This window comes from Heloderma suspectum, chromosome 2 (assembly GCF_057233095.1).
Source record: "Heloderma suspectum isolate Gila_16-S chromosome 2, 16-S_ref, whole genome shotgun sequence".
NCBI classification, from domain to species: domain Eukaryota; kingdom Metazoa; phylum Chordata; class Lepidosauria; order Squamata; family Helodermatidae; genus Heloderma; species Heloderma suspectum.
Genome location: NC_139459.1, coordinates 36153938 through 36174421, shown reverse-complemented (window position 1 = coordinate 36174421; position 20484 = coordinate 36153938). Strand labels below are relative to the sequence as shown.

General features: G+C 39.3%; 1 protein-coding gene across 11 annotated transcripts in view; it reads left to right on the top strand.

Moving 5' to 3' along the window:
- The window catches only part of ARL15 (ARF like GTPase 15), a 447774-nt gene that overhangs the window by 386259 nt on the left and 41031 nt on the right, over nt 1-20484 (top strand). For 2 of the 11 annotated variants that reach the window (XM_084833226.1, XM_084833221.1), the window contains one exon: nt 851-20484. This exon is cut by the window's right edge and continues 1414 nt beyond it. The exons of 8 other annotated variants lie outside the window; for them this stretch is intronic. In XM_084833226.1, coding sequence (XP_084689352.1) covers nt 851-1003 — 153 coding nt within the window. In that variant the 3' untranslated portion in view covers nt 1004-20484. The remainder of the gene's footprint in view (nt 1-850) is intronic. One more of the 11 variants, XM_084833214.1, reaches the window with a different exon arrangement.

The following is a 20484-nucleotide window of genomic DNA, read 5'->3' as shown; positions in this document are numbered from 1 at the left end:
ATTATATCACCACGTCTTCCTCATCCAACCCTCAGCCCATGCAGCAAGATATCATAGCCAAATGGTACCCAACAGCTCCTGAGGCGTCAAGGAGAATCAACAGGGTCACACTCCCCCTGTGTCTCTCCTGACAGAGGTAATCCATCAGGGTGACAAAGTGTATTTCAGTACCAAACCCTTGCCTAAATCTGCCTAAAATGGATCTTGATTATCCATTTCATCCAACTGGAGCTGGACCACCACCACCATCTCAAGCACCTTGCCCCAAAAGGGAATATTTATGACTGGTTGTTACAATGTTCTGGTCTCATAACCACCTCCTTCAAGGTGGCCTGAACCTCCCCCTCCCTAAGGAGGCATTCATCACCTTCTGGACCCACCCAGTCAATCCCCTTGGGCTCATTGTAAGTAGCCAAGATGAGCAAGGGTCAAAGAATACAGGACAAACTTTGAGGGTAAAGTCACTTGTATTCATTGAAGTACCTTGTAAAGTACCTCCAAGTACCTTGTAAACTTGTTACAGCAGGCCTCTGGCGGTTTCAATGCCACCTCCCCATTACATGTAATAATATCCTCACCACTCTAAAAAGCTGTGCTGGACATTTACCTAAGGATGCAATAATGGCTGAGAAGTGAGATCATTTTGCCGCCCTCACTGCCACTCTTACTTGTGCTCTTACTTGTGTCTGGTTGGAGTTGCTGACAATTCCACCATCTGCATTCCAGTTGTTCTCCTACTTGTTTCATTGCCCCCAATTCCCTGGTAAACCAGGGAAGCCAGCTGGGCTCTATAATGCAGGGGAAGAGACTTGGGAGTAATTACAGCCCTTTTCGTTTCTTCACTCCACAGCAAGACCAGACTCCAAAGGGAACTGCAGCCGTATCAAGTGGAAAATCCCCCAGAGCACTCAGGAATGCATCAGATGCTATACATCTCTGGCACTGGACCAACTGTTCAAACCCTATTCAAACGAATGACACATTCTGCCTTTGGTGCCACTGATTATGGAAATATAGTTCCCTCTGTGTGGTGTGCTTGTAATTCTTTTATTTTTGTTCAATTAGAAATGGCTCCTGAAGTAAACTTTTAGCAGAATCTGTAACTAAAGGTACAGTGGAAAATGAAATCTGTGTAGTCAGAGTCTTCATAAAAACTTGGTGGATGGGTGAATTCAGCTTCTCCTTATTAAAAAAAAAAACAACCCCTCTTCTCTCTTGAAAAATTGCATGTGTTCTGTAGCATTTATCCACCACTTGCTACTCTTCCTTCAGTCCATATCCTAGCATGGCACATTTTGGCTTCCATTATAACTCTTGTATGAGTTAGCATTTATGGAGAATCAACATTAGAAGTATATGTACATGTTTACACATGCATCTGTAGTCTCTTCAGCTTCGTTATATGAGCACTACAAATGCAGTGAAAGGATAGACTATAAATATTCTTAATAAATAAATTCAGCATTGCAATTACTGCGCGTATTCTGAACTTCAGAAACCATTCTGTGCATATGTTGCCTTCACCAGCCAAGATATAATCAAGTTCTCTTAGACAATACAGACCTGAGGAACTTCCAGAGGAGGTGTAACATTCCTTAACATTTTTGAAGTGTCTGACTTTGGTGTTTAGACCAGTACTTCTGTGCATAGCATCTGTGGCTTTGGGTGGCCATCACTGTTACTTCTTTAATAGTCTGGTTGTTTCTATGGGTTCTTTTTAACAGTTGCAGTATTTGTCTTTGCATCAAATAGCAATAATAGAGAATCTGTTATATTGCCAGGCTACCACATCAGCTGGTATGATAGGTTGGATCCAGAGCTTCAAGGAGCAGTTTTTTGCTTAGGTGGGGTGGCACCCCTCTAATGGAAAGGGAAAGACAATTTGTGCTAATATCCCCCCCCCCCCGCAGCATTCTAAAAATGTGCTCTATAGCATTGGGAAACCTTCCAGAATTGTGTGAGAGGTGGCATGGGGGGCTGCAAGGGAGGGGAAATCAGCAAAAATTGCCTTTGCCTTTTTGTTAGCAGGAGTTTCTGCTGGACTGAAAGTCGTTGGGTTCATGGAAGGAGTCCTTCTGTGAATGGATGGACATCTTTGAATCCATGCCACTGTGTTAAGTGGTAGGGTTACTGAATTGATGCAGTGTGACAAAACACTCTGGCTACTGTGGTGCATCATGTAGAAAAGAGAAAATGTTCATGTGCAACTTTGTAGAAACGCAAGAGAATATAGAGCAGCAAGACATACGGCAAATGAAATGTGACATACTTGTACTGAAACATTTGCTTATCCATGTGAATTTATACTTGTTACTTTTCAAGCATGGTGAAATAACAATCTGGCAAAATGAGAAGCAAAGTTTTCTGCCCAAGGTTTTATGTTCAGGTTGAATCATCCAGTGACTAACAATGGCAAAGTAGATGAGAATAATATACAAAAATGGTTTTCTGAAAGCACTCTAAAAGTGCCGTAGGTATTCCAGGGAATCCTGCATTGCTAATTCCCAGCAACCCCATGGCACATTCCGCTTGCCAGTATTATGTGCCATCTGGGGGTTATGGGAAAGGGCAGTAGCCCAATAATAGAGCACATGCTTTGCATGCAAAAGGTCACTGATTCAATATCTTCAGGTAGGACTGGGAAGACTCCTATCCGAGAGCTGTTTCAAGTCAGTATAGAAAATACAAGCTAGATGGGCCAATGGTCTAACCCAGTATAAGGCAACTCCCTGTGTTGTCTTAATGATAGATAAAATGGATAGTTCTACCACAGTGTGCCAAAAGATCAGGGAAGCACTGAATGAACCTCCTGTTCTTAATGTTCTTCTCCCTCTTATATGTGCTAAGGGGGACATCTATAGGGGACCACTTCAAGGAACTGAAGAAATACGTTGTTCTAATGTAAATTATTCTGATAATATATCATATTAAGAAATGGCGTATTCTGCACCATTAGCAGGTTAAAGATGGATTGGTAGTGCTAATATGCGCTACTTCACACATAACAAAATTCTGACATAGAAGGTACTTCTGCGTAGAAGTTAATGTACATAATACACATGTGTTGTTTGTCTAAGATGTGATCTTGTGCATGGTTAAATTATTGTGCTCAGCTTCCTAATGTTGACACATGACACACCTCTCTTGCTTGAAGGTTTCCTACATGTTATACCTGTGCCTACATTTCATCAAGCCATTCATGTAAGAATTTTGTAACCTGTTAAGCAATCCCTAAGAGTATACCAGTGGCTGTAGCAGTGCTGGTAGAAGATACAAATAGGGGCTTTAGGACAGGAAACAGGTATTGAGGTGAGGAATCGCCATGGAGAGTTGATGTTTCCAGCGCTGCAAGGAAGAACTAGTATTAGTGACAATGAGGGGAAAGTGCCTGGGTCAGCAGAAAAAAGCAGCTGTCTGATGACAGCTGCAAACAGACAGTATCATTGACTCTCTTGAATCATTGACAAAAAGTGTTGTAAATAAAGATGTCATGCTCCCAGTTGGTTTGTGAAGGAGCTGGAAAGGTCACTATTGAGTAGATGTTTAACAATTATTGCCCATCTTCTCTTTGTTTTATAAAAATTAAAAATGGAAAGTGTGTTGCATTTTAATGCTCCTATTTTGAAAAATTAAATAATAGAGGAAATTACTATATACTGATTTACAGGATTCTTTTTCATGGGCTTGGTGTATATTGAATATTGAATACATATATTGAATATTCAATTATAGCAGGTAAGTTATCTATATTTTTGAGCTGTACTTAATACTATATTAAGAGATATAGATTAATTCATTCTAGTTTCCCATCCCATTTCCAAATACAGAAATCCTTCTTCTTTAATTGTTTCTATATTTTTGAGGCGTACATCTAGCCTTTTAGCCCAGTGATAACTCTTGTCATTCAGCTTAAAACACCTCCAAAATAATTGGAACTCTAAAAAACTTATTGTTAATAAAGTTAATTAAGTCAGTGTCTGACAGGAAGCCTTTAGTTCTTGGGAAAAGGATAAATGTTGCTTTAAAAAAGTGGTGTTACTTTGTCCTGTAATTTTGCAATTCTCCTTCTAAAAGTAATACACACGGGTGGCCTGCCATGAAAAAGCTTGATTTGTTATGAAATATTACAGTTTCCACAAGTATCTTTAAAATGTTTTTGAAGATAACTTTACATTGGGATATTTCATCAGTGTAGTTACCACAACCCAAAATGTCTAAATTACTGTCCCCTGGGATTATGCATGCTTCCTTTGCATTTTACTCATCAGCTTCCAAAAATGAGAACCAAACGGCATAAAGGTTAGATCAGTTAAGTTACATTCTAATATTATCCCCATGGGGAAACTCATCTTTATATGAAAATACATGCCATGCACAAAATATAAATGTAAACATGTCCCGTGTAGACATGGTGACCCTTGTATAATTGTGGTTTAGTAGTCCAGCACATTCTGCTTTGTTCCCACAGGACAGCATGTAGATCTACGAAACTGCTGTAATCAGCCACAATGATCCTGATGTTAAACATATTGTCACTGTTGTTTGAGTTTGCTTGATCTTAACTCTTGGTGATGCCCAATTTGGGTTCTTAAGGCTTTCATGAAAATCACTCAAGAGGAAAATAAACTGCTCAGAAATGTGCACCTTATGTATTCACTTTACATGCATGTTATGTGAAGTAGGTGAAACCACTGTGACCTGTCTGAGAACACTTTTTCTGATATCGCTATCACTCAAACAGTATGAAAAGCCTGTTCTTGTTTGTCCTCTTGTTTGAACTAGGAAATGTCATATGGATGCAGAGCAAGCAAAAAATGATGCTTGAAGCTTCCTATCTTGGAAAATTGGATTACTCAGAAAATGCTTTAAAAGAAGAAGCTACTTTAAAAGAAGTAGCTGGATGAAGCTACTTTATGTAGCTTTACTCAGAGAACTGCATGTAGATGAGAGGGGGCATTGAATCTTAAATACTGCTTCTTAAATATTGCAGTTCTTTACCTGAAGTTCTGGAGTTCAGAATGCTCAAGAGTATAATCTTGTGTAAAGAAAGCTGCCTGTGCAGACATGCTTCTGGTGGGGATGTGTGTCTGAACATGTCCATAAAACAATTTTCTTTTGACGTTTTAAAAATGGAGCTAAGCAGAGAACTAAATTTACCAGCAGTATTACACCTGTGGCCCTCTATCCAGAATGAATTTTCTTTAAGTTAAAAAGGTTCCAGTGTTTCCTATCTTCATGTAAAACTTTGCATAATAGTTAATAGGTTTTTGTCTTCATTGAAGAATACTGCTACCAATTTTTTTATATAGGAATTTTCTGGGTCAAACAGACATCTTGAATTGGATATGAAACAGGTGATCAATATTATCTGGGTGGGGGTTAATATGTTATATAAATCCTTCAAGCAGTTCATGGTGTTTGTGGAGAGGTCAGTGGGGAATCCATCTCAATCTAAAGTATAACCAGGTGGATGGTTGTGTGTGTGCAGGCTTATTATGTAGAAGGTAACGAGATCTTGCAAACGCATCCAGCAGAAGTTGATGGCAGCTTTGATGACATGCATATGCAATGTAATATATCACAGAGATCTGTGTTGAAGTTATGAGGCATTCAGTCTGTATCTTTACTTAATATTATTGGCTCATCGTCCATGCCAATTTCATTTCTTGTTCCAAGAGATCAGCTTTCCTGTAACTTCACTTAACTTCAGTTAACAACACTCTTAGTATTGTTACTTGGATTTTACAGTAAGCCTTTGCAGACACACATAGAGGAAAACTATTTTCTCCAATAAGTACTATATAAGTAAATATGGATGGATGGATGGATGGATGGATGGATGCACATATATCTACCTTTTCTGTATCCTGGTTCTTCAAACTATATTCCCTACTTTCAGAAAGGATATGGGACTCATAAGTCTCTAGATGAGAATGACTAGTGTAATAGCAGCAACAGTATGATGTCCTCTGGCTTATGATATGACGCATAGCAGCTAGCCTGTGCTCCTAGTTAGTGGCTAATAATATTTTCTTTCCCACATAGTAAATTAAAGTAATTTAAGTTCAGAAATACTCAGCTCAAGTGCAACTCGGACAAATGTCATACTTTTATTTGCGTTATTTTAACAATAGCTATTCTTACTGCCCCCAGGATTAAACTCCAGCTTGAAATTTATGTTAAATAATGGGGCTTATATCAGGGCTATGAATAATGTTTGAAGATTCCACAGACATCTTCTTAATAAATTTGAAAGTTTCCTAGCCAAATTCCCTGGCAAGGTATCTTATCAGTCATGGACAGCAAACCAAGCGAATTCTGTTTGCTGTCATAATTACCCATCCCATTCATAATTATCCTGCCATCTAAATGACCATGGTAGCACAAAAAGAATGTCAAGAAGTGCTTAATGTTCAACATCAGGGTTCAAGCAAGAGACGTCCCACCCTTTCTGATCTCAAAGCCCTTCTGGCTATCCTAACGTATTAGGTTACGGGAGATGGCTGGTGAGGAAAGTACTCAGTGAAGGAAATATTCTGGATATATCTACAACACTCTCTATTACAACAAATCTGATCCTGATCTTCCCACCAAAAATGCTTAATGCACAAGATATAAGCACATTTTACCATTTAGGCCAATACTTCACATGCGTATTCATACTCATTCTTCCTGGAAGCACAACATAATTTATGCCAAGATTTAACACCAATACTCATTTTGCTTATTCTTAAAAACCTCAGATGCATAGTACCACTTACATCTTCTATGTGTTTGAACTTGTATTTATTGCCGTTCTTAAATTGTGTAGAAATAAAGGCCACAATCTAGTGAACTACTCTAGAGTATACTTTAAGCATACTCTTATGCAGGTGTGCACCCACTAGAAAGTGTTCTTTTGAGTTTTAAAAAATTGAATAGACTCAAACCATCACAAATTGATTCCAAAAATCTGAGTTTGAAGAATGGTTTGTTGTGTGACTCTGCTATTCAAGGATCAGATTCGTAGCTTGGGCGTGCTTTTGGACCCAGAACTGTCACTTGAGGCACAAGTGCATGGAGCACTTTTTATCAGCTTAGGCTGGTATACCAACTACGCCCTTACCTGGACAGAGATAGCCTAGCTACAGTTATCCATGCTTTGATAACATCTCGTCTGGATTATTGCAATGCGTTATATGTGGGGCTGCTTTTGAAAACGGTCTGGAAACTTCAGCTAGTCCAAAATAGGGCAGCAAGGTTGTTAACAGGGACTGGCCAACGAGATCACATTACACCAGTGCTTTTCCAGCTGCACTGGCTGCCAGTCCATTTTCAGGCCCGATTCAAAGTGCTAGTATTAACATTCAAAGCCCTTAACAGCTTGGGGCCAGGTTATCTGAAGGATCGCTTCCATATGTGCCTGCCTGAACCCTAAGATCATCCTCAGTGGTCCTTCTCCGTGAGCATCTGCCAGAGGAAGTGAGGCGGGTGGCTACCAGGGCCTTTTCTGCTGTGGCACCCCGGCTGTAGAATGAGATCCCTAGAGCGGTTCTCCTGGCACCTACGTTATACTTCTTCCGGTGCCAGGTGAAGACCTTTTTATTCTCCCAGTATTTTAGCATTTTAACTTCCTAGTCTTTTAGCTTTGCTGTTTTAAATCTGTATTTTAAATTTCTGCATAGCTGCTAGGTTTTATTCTGGTAGTATTGCTATATTGTGGTTTTAATGTTTTTATATTTTATATTGTTTTACTGTGTGCTTTTTGGTTTTAATTTTTGTGAACCGCCCAGAGAGCTTCAGCTGTTGGGCAGTATAGAAATGAAATGAAAGAAAGATAAAATTCCTTAATTAGGTGTACAAAGTTAATGCCTAACTACAGATTAAATGTGTCACTTGTAGAAACATCAGGGTTTTTTTTAAAAAAAACCTAAAACTAAATAGGACCCCCAATTTGGATCAGAACCTCAGCACGTGGGTATGGGAAGTTTAACCCTTTGCTCCTGCACCACAATTCGGACACCACCACCACTACCCCAATGGTGCAAATAGCAATAGAAAAAAGTTTTCATTGGCATCAATGGGAACTTTTTACTGTCGCAATTTGCAGCACAGGTGTGTTTTTCAGGATTGTGGTGTGGGAGGCAAGGGGTAAGCATTCTCTCTTCACACACTTTGATTCCAATCTGGTTTGCTCTCCTCCCCCCACTCCCTACCCCACCCCGTACTTGGTTAAATCTTTTAAAAAAAACTGTGATCACTGCAAGTGATGCATTTAATAGCACATTTAGTTAGGCCATTAGTTGCATAGCTTTGTGGAATAGCACCATAATGACTGAGTACTGGAGTTGCTGCCTGTTGGGCTTTTCTTTTTTACAAACTTGATTGATAGTGAATAGTTTGTTTTGAGTATATATGAGAACATATATGATCTGCCTTTGTGTGTAATGCAAGTGCAGGCCCATACATATGGTTATTGCTCCACAATTCATAGGATTGGAAGCAGTCTTCTATCAAAGAAAGGGAGGGAAAAGTCTCTTTAGAAATGGGCTGGCATTTTTGTCTCAGTGGAGTTAGATTTTTTTTTCACACCTTTGGATCTAAGAATGTTCCTCTTTAATCAGAGAAGAACTCTGGGTTTTACATAGTTTGGCATTATGTCTCTTCATTCTGTGTCTCTTCATTCTTCAATAAGTACCTTTTTGTAAGGGGCATGGGGAATAGTATGAACATTATATATGTTTACTCAAAACATGATAAACCTTCATGCTTTGTCTTAAAGACAGTTTTTAAACTTGCAACTTAAGCTGACCTTTTCCTAAACAGAGTCAGAATTTCATGGCTCAGTAAAAATAATGAATATGTTGGCCTTCATCTGTACTTGGTTTATAAGTTTTATGATTAAGTAAATGCTGGGTTTGGTGCTTAAATTCTTTGGACTGATTAGGAAGTCCCTTTAGGCTTCTTTGTTGGCTGCTTATTTTTGGACTCTGGAGTTGCAGTTATCTGCTCAGTTGTTATCTGCTTAAACTATGATGACTTATTGGCCTATCAAAACAAAATTAATAGCTGAAGTATAGTTGTATAGGTGTATAGTTCGTTGTCAATCTGTGATTCAGTCTATCAGCCTAATACTCATGAAATTGAATATTATCTTAAAACTTAATACAGTCACTCAGGGGCGTTGATTAAAAGATCTGGGACACAGGCCCATAACACAAATTTGCATATACGAGTCTAAGCGCACATCTAATATATATGTGTGTGTGTGTGTGTGGTGTGTGTACATGCAGTGTGTTTGCGTGTATGTATAGATTACAGACAGACAGACAGAGTGTGCACTGACCCCCCCCCCCACTTCAACTCAGACCCCAATTCAGCATTTTGGAAAACATCACGCAATTTGTAGTCACACCACTTCAGCTTGGCACCAAACCTGAGTCAACGTTTGGAAAAATGAGTTTTTATGCTTCCTGTTGACTACCATGGGAAATTAGAAAAAAACTGTAACTTTTTCTCTTGGTCAGAACTGGATGATAATTTCAGGCATAGTAGCCCCCTAGAAGGGGATTACACCTGCCACGTGTCAGAAAAATAGGTGCAGGGTTTATATTTTGATTTTCTTCAACTGCCAATAACATTTTAATTCCTTGGAAGAATTGGATAAACATTCCTTGGAAGAACTGGATAAACATTTCAGGATCCATTGCCCCATCAGACCAGATCCCGTCTGCGAAATTTCAGAATGATAGCCACAAGGGGTTTTGTGCAAGGGTGGCTTTGACATTGTGAGGTCTCCAAAAGAGGACATACTTATCTCCTTATTTTCCTTGTGGACCATTGTTCTGAAAATTACAGGCAGCCTACAATTGTCCCTAAATAAGAAATCAGCAAAGTTTCAGAACGATAGGTGCAGCAGTTCATGTGGAAGGAGAGTTCTCCAATTTGGGGGAGGGAGTGATTTGCTTTCCCTTCCATTCACCCCTTCCCCAATAGTGTTTGGATAAATTTGTATGAAAATGCACAGGTCATTAGAGGTGTCCCCCAAGCAAGAAACCTGCAAAGCTTCTGAAGGATATACATGCATTCTAATTTAGAATTACTAGAATTTATTTACATTTCACCAATGTTAGCAGCAGGGGAACATGGGTGGGAAGGTGCACTCATGTCCTGCTTGTAGGTTTCCTATGGGCATCTGGTTGGCCACTGTGTGAACAGAATGCTGGACTAGATGGACCTTGGTCTGATGCAGCACAGCTGTTCTTATGATCTTAAATATAGCATGTGCAAAAAGTTTTACTTTCACCACTGAGCACTTACATTCTCCCCCTACCAATTCTATTCCCCTCCATGCAACCATCCCTCCTCACCCTTCCATCCTTCAGCAACTCTTCATAAAAACAGATGTCTTGTTTTCTGCAACTCCTCTCTACCTTCTCCTTCTTATGCACAAGCTCTCATTGTATCTTCCTCCCCATAACTTCATTTGTGCCAAGACTTCACCAGGATTCAGCCAATGCGTCTGTTTTCAAAACAAGGACTAAGTTATGGAGAAACTCTGAGCCTGTACTAAGTGCTTTTCCCGCATCACTGAAGCTGGAGTTCATGCCAAAACAACAACAACAAACCCACAAATGACAAAACATGGATAGGACTAAGCTGAAAGGGTAATCGATTCATTAGACGGAATTGGGTAGGCACTATATTAAGCTTGCTCACAACTCAGGACTTATTTCTGAGTAAAGATGCAGAACATCAAGGTGCAAACCTCCCTGCAAAAGTAACTTGTGCTGGAATCCTATGCACACTTTCTTGAGGGTAACCCTCATTAAACATAATGGGACTTCTCAGTAGGTGATGGCCACCAAGTTGTACAGCGTTAAAAGTGGATTAGACAAATTCATGGAGAATAAGGCTGTCAGCGGCTACTAGTCTTGATGGCTATATATTTCTTCCAAGATCAGTGGCAGCATGTCTCTCAATACCAGTCGCTGGGAAACAACAGTGGTAGAGGGCTATTGCCCTTATGTCCTGCTTCTGGACCTTCCATAGGTATCCGGTTAGCCACTGTGGGAATAGGATGATTACTTATTTAATTTATGAGTCACCCTATGGACAAAGTTCTTAGGGCAACATGCATAATAGAAACAAATACAATAAAAGGAATAGTAAAACCCATAAAAATAATTTTAAAAGAACAACACAGTATTTTCAAATAAATTCAAAAGAAGAGATAAATATCAAAGCAGCTAATATTAAAACTCAGCATTAAACATATCATTAAAAATAAAACAAGCAGCAGCTAAAAATTTAAAATGCCAGAGAGAATAAAAAGGTCTCCACCTGGCACTGAAAGGTAAATGAAGTAGATACCAGACAGACTTCTCTAGAATAATATATTTAACAGTACATTGAATATTGATATATGGGTTCGTGATAAGAAGGACTTACAATATTAGAAGCTTAATGGTCTTGTCAACCTATCTGGAACATGTATATCAAGGTATTCAAAGTAGTGTTATAGGAACAATTTTTGTGAACCGCCCAGAGAGCTTCAGCTATTGGGCGGTATAGAAATGAAATAAATAAAATAAATAATAATAAATAAATAAATAAAAACAATCCATGTGATAAGTCCACAATACAGATTTTCAAATCCTAGTAAAAAGAGCAAGTTTAAAAGGGAAACTTTTGAGTATGCATATCTATACAACCTAGGGTCTATGATCCACACATGTTGCACTTTTACTGTTAGTTATGTGCTAGCATGATTTAATAGGAAATTATTACAAAATTGACTTCTATTTTTCCATAAAAAATAAATTGGGTTGCTAGTGATGATTACAAAAGACAGGATATAATTCTACTCTTACTACAGTGTGAAATTCTACCCATATCTAAAAACTCTTAGATGTTGGTAATATGGCAAGCATTTAATCTAAAGAATTAAATCAATAGTTTCTCTGCCTTTAAAAAAAAATCATATTTCTATTGTGTTTGAATTAGGGGAAAAAAAACCCTAGAAGAATAGTATCACTTTCCAGATCCTGTTGTTAATTTTTGGCACTTGTCCTTTCTTTATTTATTTCTTATCCCACAGGATAATCCACAACTCTACAAAAACATGAGTCAAATGCATTATACATTTCCCTAAGAGAATCAACATCTTTTCCAGCTGTTTGGATGGTCTGTCTAAAATCTAACCAGATATATCATCTCTCAATATTGTTTGAGGCTCTTACACTTTGATTTGCCCAGTGTTCTTGGTGGATTGGGCCAATAACTTATGTCTTTTAGTTTCTTTGCAATTCTTAGCTCTTATCATAGAATGTAAAATGATCTATTTGCAAAAAGATTGCACGGCATCCAACTATTTGCATCCATTAGCACAAAACCAATGTCAACAAAAACCTTTTAAACTCCTCCCAAGCCAGTTTTGAATGTTATTTATGGAATAAGACATCTCTGAAAGATTATTGCAAATAGATTTAAACTTGTTTTGATCAGTTTCAGATAGCTGCACCAAACAATGTAACAGATCCTTATAAAAATCTGAATTTCTATTTTAAATCTAGTCTTGGCAAACAAGGAGGTTATAATTTATGAAGAAGAATGTATTTGCAATCATTCCAATTAATACTTCCTTCTATTTTCTCTGGCATGTGCATGTGTACCTAGTTGTAACAGCTTTAAGCATTGGCAAGCAGTGTAGTATGCAGTCTAAAGGTTGGAACTGGGCCTCCAAAGCTTTCAATCTGAATCGGCAAAAATAAACTTGTCTTCCTAGTTTAGCTCCCCAGAAACTTTGTATATAGCCTTTATTAAATCTTAATTGACTGGAGAAACAGGCCTCTGTCGTAAGGTCCATTTGGAGATGGTATTCCATAGTATCTGAAAAAGCAAAAGCGTGTTATGTCGATGAAATTTTGTCCATTAGGCTCATTAATTACAGACTTAATCACATGTCACATTTCACAGTACTGTATTTTATTCTATTTTTACAAACCACACAATGTTTAAAGAAAAAAATTAAGTCTCTTCCACATTGGATTCTGCTTGCACGATGTCTACTGAAATCCCACCACTATCATTTTGTATGGCTCATATGGGTTGCCTATTGTAAGGCTCTTATGTGTGTTCAGTTGCTTCAAGGAACGTTTCACACATTACATATCAGCCAACCCAAGCTTGCCATTGAACATACTCAACAGGGAGCTACCGCCCATCTGTGTTCCCTAATAAGCCTATGATACATGTATTGACATAGGCATTTGTTGCTTTGACACTTTGCTTTTACTTATGCACTTAAATCATGAGCTTCAACTATTTGGCATTATAAAAAATGCGGTTAATAAATAAATAAAACCACCTACCTGCACACCTAAAAACCTGACTGTGAAACAGCCCGAAGTCTCTAGGCTGTTGAGAGTTCCACAACATTAATGACTATTAAGATTTTTGGTGCCTGTTAATAACCTCCACACTGATGTAGATTCTCTTTTCTGCTGCTTTTATTTATTTATTTATTTATTGTTTATAAAATACTGTAAAATACTCTTTATTTTAGCCTCCTTTCTAATTAATACACAGTGACTCCTGCTCACAAGGTTCCAAAAAAATATAATCATGTATGGAACCATGTGATTTCGGCATCACTATGAAGAGCAATGATTCCAAATCCTTAACACATAAGCACAAAGAGTTTGTTTATGCACTGTGCAGTTTAAACCAATCCCATGTTTTAAAAACCTGAAGGCTTCCTCCCATTGGCTGTCCCAACAGTCTGGAGAAGGCTGGTGAGGCTTGAAATGCTTCCTTGTGACCCACCTTCCCCAGTGTTCCTGTGGAGGAGAGAGACCCATTCATGTCATATTCTCTCTCAACAGAGGCAGCTGTTTGCCAAAGGAAAGGGGTAGGGCTCTTTTCTTTGGTTTTGGTGTGGCAGTTTTTTTTCATTTTCCTACTTTGAACATTCCTTAAGAAACGTTTAAGAAATACATACCAGGTAAATGTGCTATATGAAAGAAGTATTCAGCTATCATTGGCTTGTAGGGTTCCTGTCATTTCAAGAGCCTTTGACGACAGGAAGTTGGAACCAGTTTTCTTGTTCTGCAGATGTAGTAACCTATTATAGCAGTCCTTTTCCACAGAAGTGTAACTCATTCATTCTTACCTATAAACCTGCCTACCTAATACTAGTCTGTTTGTTCATCATTCTGTAAAAGGAATAATGCAACTCACCTGTCTCTGGTTTCAGGTATAGAATTGCTGATGGAAATCTTATGTTGGCTTCTATATCCATAAGCACCATAGTCTGCTTCTTCTCCCAGGGAACCATAGATCCAACCTTTCTGGCCAGGGTACCCAGATGAGATGAGACCCTGGTGTTAAAATTTTCCTACGTAAGCTAATAGGAATGTAGTATAGCTCTTGTAGGGTCAAGTGTTATATGGTCCTAGCAGCTCACCAGAGCTGTTAACAAGACATTTTGCTGCTTGGGGCATAGGACAAGATGGCTTCTTTCCCCATTCCATATACAGAAGCCATTAAATCGTACTTGAATCTTACTTCAACACTGAAGACAGAACAGTGTCCTCTACCTTTAGGAGTACAAGGGCAGGTGCCATGGCACACAGAGCTCTGTTCTCTAGCACCTTGCCACTGCTCCCCCTCCCTCAGCATCTGCTGCCTCACTAAACCTAATGGTAATGCTGGCCCTGAAGCTGACCCAAGTCAAAAGATAAAGCTGTCTCATTTGACACTACCTACAGCTTCCAAACACAGTGCCACTTACAACACATTACAGTGGTCAAACCTGATCGTTACCAAAGCACTGTCCAATGAGGAATGGTTCCTTTGTATGTCATGCATAAGCTTCAGCCAAACAGGGGTGCCTCAACTCAGCCCTCACCCCCTGTTTGCAACTCTTTTATACTTTGCCATTTATTGTCTGTTTTAATTAAAAAAAAAAACATTCATTTTTTCAATGTACTCATTGGAAGTGGTGCTCCAGAGACAGGAAAAAATGTATTTGATGTTCTGTGTCCATTTGAACTGAAATTTGAACTGAATCATGTTCTGTTACATTTGCTTATATTCAGAATTTAAAAGTACAGCCCTAACAGTAGTTGGAGCCCCAGTGCTGTTTTGCATTAACATTTTCACCATGGTGTTTATCAGTTCACAATCTCTAATGCTGGATTTCCCAAAGTAGGGCACCTGAATCTCCTACGGGAAGAAGATGATGTAAAAGGTCTGTTCATTTCAGGGCATACATAGGAATGGTTTGCAGCTGCCTTGCCCCTCCTGCATAGGGAATTTCCTCTCTAATGTAGGGTGAATTTTTCTTTCCCCTTCCGTACAGGTGTTCAAATCTTTGCCTGAAGATCTGGCTCCCTTGTTGAGTACATTATGTATTATTATGACTCCAGATTTGCCAGCATGAAATACTTGTTTGAGAATGCTGAGATGTTAACTCTTCTTTTACTAACACAGTGCTATATTCAGGCTATGTCAACTGGGGGTGGGGTGGGGGGATCTTTCAAACGAATGTGTCCCCTATTTCAACCTCTGTCTACTGTCTTCCTTGTTTTTTTCTCTTTTTTTCTTGCCATCTGAGAGAGGCAAAGAACATACGGTAGTACAGAGAACATACTAGATTGCATATAAAACCTGCTTGTAATCTTAGAATACATATATGTTGATAGTTTCATATCGACTTACTTTTACCAGTGAACAGTTTTAAGCACTGTTCTAGCCTGTAGAATGATACTGTATCATTCTATACAGTGAAAATTATAGTTACCTACCTTCCTGGAAATACATTCTCTCCCCACCCTCTGTATACAGATTGGGAAACAGAGAGGAAAAACAGCCTTCCTTTCAATGAAACCGCTTCAAACAGATTAGGGTGGGGATGTTGTCCTGTGAGTAATGTAATCATACAGCTGGAACTGTACCATTCCCTCTCTGGAGCTGGCCTTACTGAACACAGACATGTCAGCAAGTTTGTGCTGTGAGGTTGTTGTTGTTTCTCATATTCCACCAGGTAAGGAATTCCATGTAGCAAATGAAGACACCAAAGTGCCAATTCAAGCCTCACCTCATATCAAGATGATACATGGATACTCTGCTACTGACTTCCAAAGGAAGGAAGGCGCCTGCATTCCATCAAGTGGCAGAGAGGCAACCTTGAGAGGACTTAGCATCCTTCCCTACTTACTGTGCCCTACGCTTGTTGAAAAGAGGGAGGTCCTGCTACTGTACCTGCTCACATTTTCAGTCGTTTCTCAGATATTTGGTCTTCCTGTTCTGCATTCCCCCTCTTCCTAGCCACACAAACCATAGCTCAATATGGTCCAAAATGCCAGAAGCATGTTAGCAGCAGATCTGTCTTTATAAGAAGCATGGTTAGGCAATATAGTGCTTACCTCAATATATGCTGTATAAATGGCATCAATGTATGTTAATTAGAACACTATTTTATGTAAATAATAAGACTAAATGTGTAAGCCGAGAGCCAGGAAAAATCCAGTTCAGATGATATCTCCGGCATGGACTCATCACTGGCCTTAGGCAAACCGCTATCTCTCAGCCCTAGGCAAACCGCTACCTCTCAGCCTTAGGCAAACCGCTATCTCTCAGCCTTAGGCTGTCTCCCCATCCCTGCAATATGGGGATCAAAATACTGACATGCCTTTCACATTGTTTATAAGGACTGCTGAGATAATGTATGTCAAATGCTTTAAAAAGCACTCAATAAATGCTAAATATTTTACTAAGTTGTTGCTGTTACCACCAGTATAGAGTGTTATACACATTTTCAATCATAAATCAATGACTTCTGAAGAGAGCTTCTGTTTTTTTCCCTGTTTTGTATCTTAAAGGCCAACATCTCCCCCGCCTTCCCTGAGTTTAACTTTTGTATTAATTTTAGGCTTTTTGGATCAATCTGTTTTATGTATATTGTAAATACACCCACACATGAATCAGTTGAAGGCAGCAGATTTTGTTTAAAAACAAACAAACAAACAAACATGCTAAACAAGTTTAAGCTGGCTGGCAAATATTTGAAGAAAGAAATCTAATAAATTGCAAATAATAAGAAAAGGAAGTTGACACTGGCGCTTCAAGTTGAAGGCCTTCTGGTAAAACGTATGCAAAAGTCGTTGAAGTATATTTTAAAAGTGACAGTGTGCACTCTTGCTCAGGAATGTGGAGAAAAGGAAAGGAGCCAGGTTTCGAAGAAACCATGTTGGTGTATCTCTGCAGATTGGCCTGTTGTAATGAATTCAAGACATTGCTTATACTTTGATAGTTGGATTTTGTTCTGGCTCATGCCTATTGAGAATGTTTTAATCATTTGCACTACCATTTTCTGTCATCATTGGAAGCTCCATTTGAAGAATGACGTTTCACAGCTGTAAAGGAGAACATTTATTTTGCACACTTCAGCTGGAATTGTTGACTATTCATGTGCTGTTTTAGCTAAACTGAATTGTGGTGTGAAATGGGATAATTTAATAGGTAATGTATTTTTATTTTAATGACTGATCATGTGACAAACTCAATTTTTTAAGTAACATGTGCAGCACGATATCATATCTTCTCAAAAGTAAGTTCTACTAAATTAAATAGAACTTTTCCTACGTGTGTAAACACATCTGCTTGAGAGCTAGCCTCGTTGAATGCAGTGGGATTTACTTTTGGGTGGTTTTTAGAAAAGGTGTCAAGATGTATCCCTTTAAACTGGCCTTTTAAAATACTTTTAGGGTGCAATCCTATTGAGATAGATGGTTGCCTCCGACTTCTGCTGAAGTCGGAAGCGACCGCCTATCCAATGCAGGGTGGCTGAAGCACAGAGAGGATTCCTTCCATGCTCTGGCTGTCCTGCACTTTGCCTTAGGCACCCAATCTTGGGGAAGGGACGGAAACGGGGCTAGAGACTGTATAGGAAGCTGTCTAAAACACCTTCCGCGGTCTCCTCCCTTCCTCGCCCCTGGGAATGCCCCCTTTTCACCCTGTCCATGCTCCGTGTTATGAGCATGGAGGGGCAGCTGCCGCGGTTCTCTCCACCCCAGCTACAAGGGAGAGAAGGCGGGGGACATGTTTTCCCAGCTATGCGCTTGTAGTGCTGTCTGTGAGCTCAGAGCTGGGAAACCAAAAAATCCTATCTCCCCCAGATGCTTTCTAGGGGCATAGGATTACTCTCCCCATGTTTTATTGTGGCTTAATATTTTAATGGTTTTATTGTTTTTATGTTTTATGGCTTTATCTGATTTGCAGTGTACCACCTTGATGGCTTTTAGCGAAAAGACAGTATAGAAATAAACACAGTAAAAACATGCTTAGGTTTATGCTTAACTGTCTGCACAATGTTGAAGACCCAGTAGTACAGCCTGAACATCATTGCTGTTCCCCTACTATGTCATTGTATCTGAATGATAAGTAATATAAGAAGCATAAATGGTGTAAAATTACAGAAATGCCAGCAATATGGTTGTTTGAGGCACGAGGCATGATTTCTTAGCACATCTGAACTTTGCAGTCCACAGAGCCCTGGGTCTCCAACCTATATCGATCCCTTGACCATCTTTAATGGTGAATATGCATGGTACTACACTGTTCCAGATATAGCATAGTACAGCTTTCCCCAACCTGGAGCCCTCGAGATTATTATGGACAAACAAAGTTATAGATTCAGCAAATGGAGAACAATATAATCACATTCCACCGAATGCTTTAAGTATCTTGGTCAGTAAGAAGAAATACAATTTAATTAGACATTCATTATGTAAAGTGAGTTTTTGAAATCCATTTTTAATTTAAAAAAAAATAGTTATAAGGTGTGGTCATGTTAAGCCTAAAGGGCATAGGCTTGTTTATGGTGGTTAATCGGCTTTGCAGATGAATAAAATGTTCTGCTGCTAGTCTTGGCAATAAATTGTTTAAATCAGCTTGTTACTACTTATATTCTTTATGAACAGATATCTAAGTGACAAGTAGACATTGCTCCTAGGTAAGAGTGGGAGGATGGAAAATAATTCCTTTCTTCAGTATGTAGAGAAACAAATCCAAAAGAGATTGAACATACTAGCATATGCCAGGAACAATTTTCACATTACTTCAAATAGAGGTCAGTTAGGAAATAGAACTTGCTTATTGGGCTAATGCTTTCTTTGATCAACAATACTATTCATGTAACATTGGAGTGACACTGTGCACATTCCTCTGTGTGCAGGTTGTGGTACAGTATACAGTGCTAGTAATGTGAAGGTGTTTAGTTGTGATTCATTCACATCCTCTACACCAGAAAGAGATTTAGTATGTAGTAAAGGATGACTTTTTATTTTTCTTCCTTCCTTCTTTTCTCCCCCCCCCCCCTTCTCATATGGAGGTAGAGATTGAGAGGCAGAGAACAGCTGCTTGCTCTTCAGGGCATATCAGTAAGAGACTGTTCCTTTTGCTTGGAATGAAGATTATGAAATTCCTTGATCCCCATGGTTACATAATCTTGGACTAGCTACATGCAAAGACTGTCTCCTTTTCAGATGAGCTTTACCTATGGTGTAGAGATCTGATTCTCAGTAGACCACCCATGAACCATACCATCTTGTTAAGTGGCCTAGATGCCTGCCTGCCTGCCTGCCTGCCTGCCTTTCTTTCTCTCTCTCTCTCTCTCTTTCTTCCTTTCTTTTGTCCTTCCTTCCTTCCTTCCTTCCTTCCTTCCTTCCTTCCTTCCTTCCTTTCAGCTCCCAGAGCTACCATTATCACTGATCCTATACATTTCTGTGCTGATACCTAGTATATGCTAGCAGCCCAGTCTCAGCCACTTCTTTATGATACTGTATGTGCAAGTGCAGCATCATAATGGTATGCTCTGCTCTTTGCTGAAGGAGATAAGATCATTGGTGAACAGGAGAACAGCTTTTTCTGCAGCAGCCTCAAGGCTCTGGAGTAAGTTTCCTGAGTCACTGAAGGCTTTCTAAAGTCCACGTGTTTTAAGCAAGCCTTTGGGGAAAGAATCTGCTCTGATGCCTGAGATATGTTGTGCTTTGAAATGACTTTATGGCTGCCTTTGATTGATGGGATTTTAATTGTTTAATTTAAGAAAATATCAAAATTTCAACTACGTGGTAAGCTGCCTCAAGCGGGGCAAAAACTAATTAAATCATAAGGAAGCACGGTGCTGAGCCTAGGGCATCCACCAGGGAGCGGCAAGGGTATAAAATTGGTCAAGGACCCCAGAATGGGAAATTAGTGCTGGCCTGCTCAATCATCCAATTCAGTAATACTGATTTAAGTAGCTTCATTGTGCTATATCTTCTGCAGTCATCACTTTCACTGCCTGGCTGGTGTTAGGGCCAAACGCCTCTTTTTTTCAACTTGAAAGCATCTGCTGCAGTCTGGTTTTGATTGGAACTGTTGCACTAAGGGGCCATCTATATGGCACCGCTTTCAACATTCAGTCTATCGCAACTGCGCAGCATTGCAGCTGCAAATTAG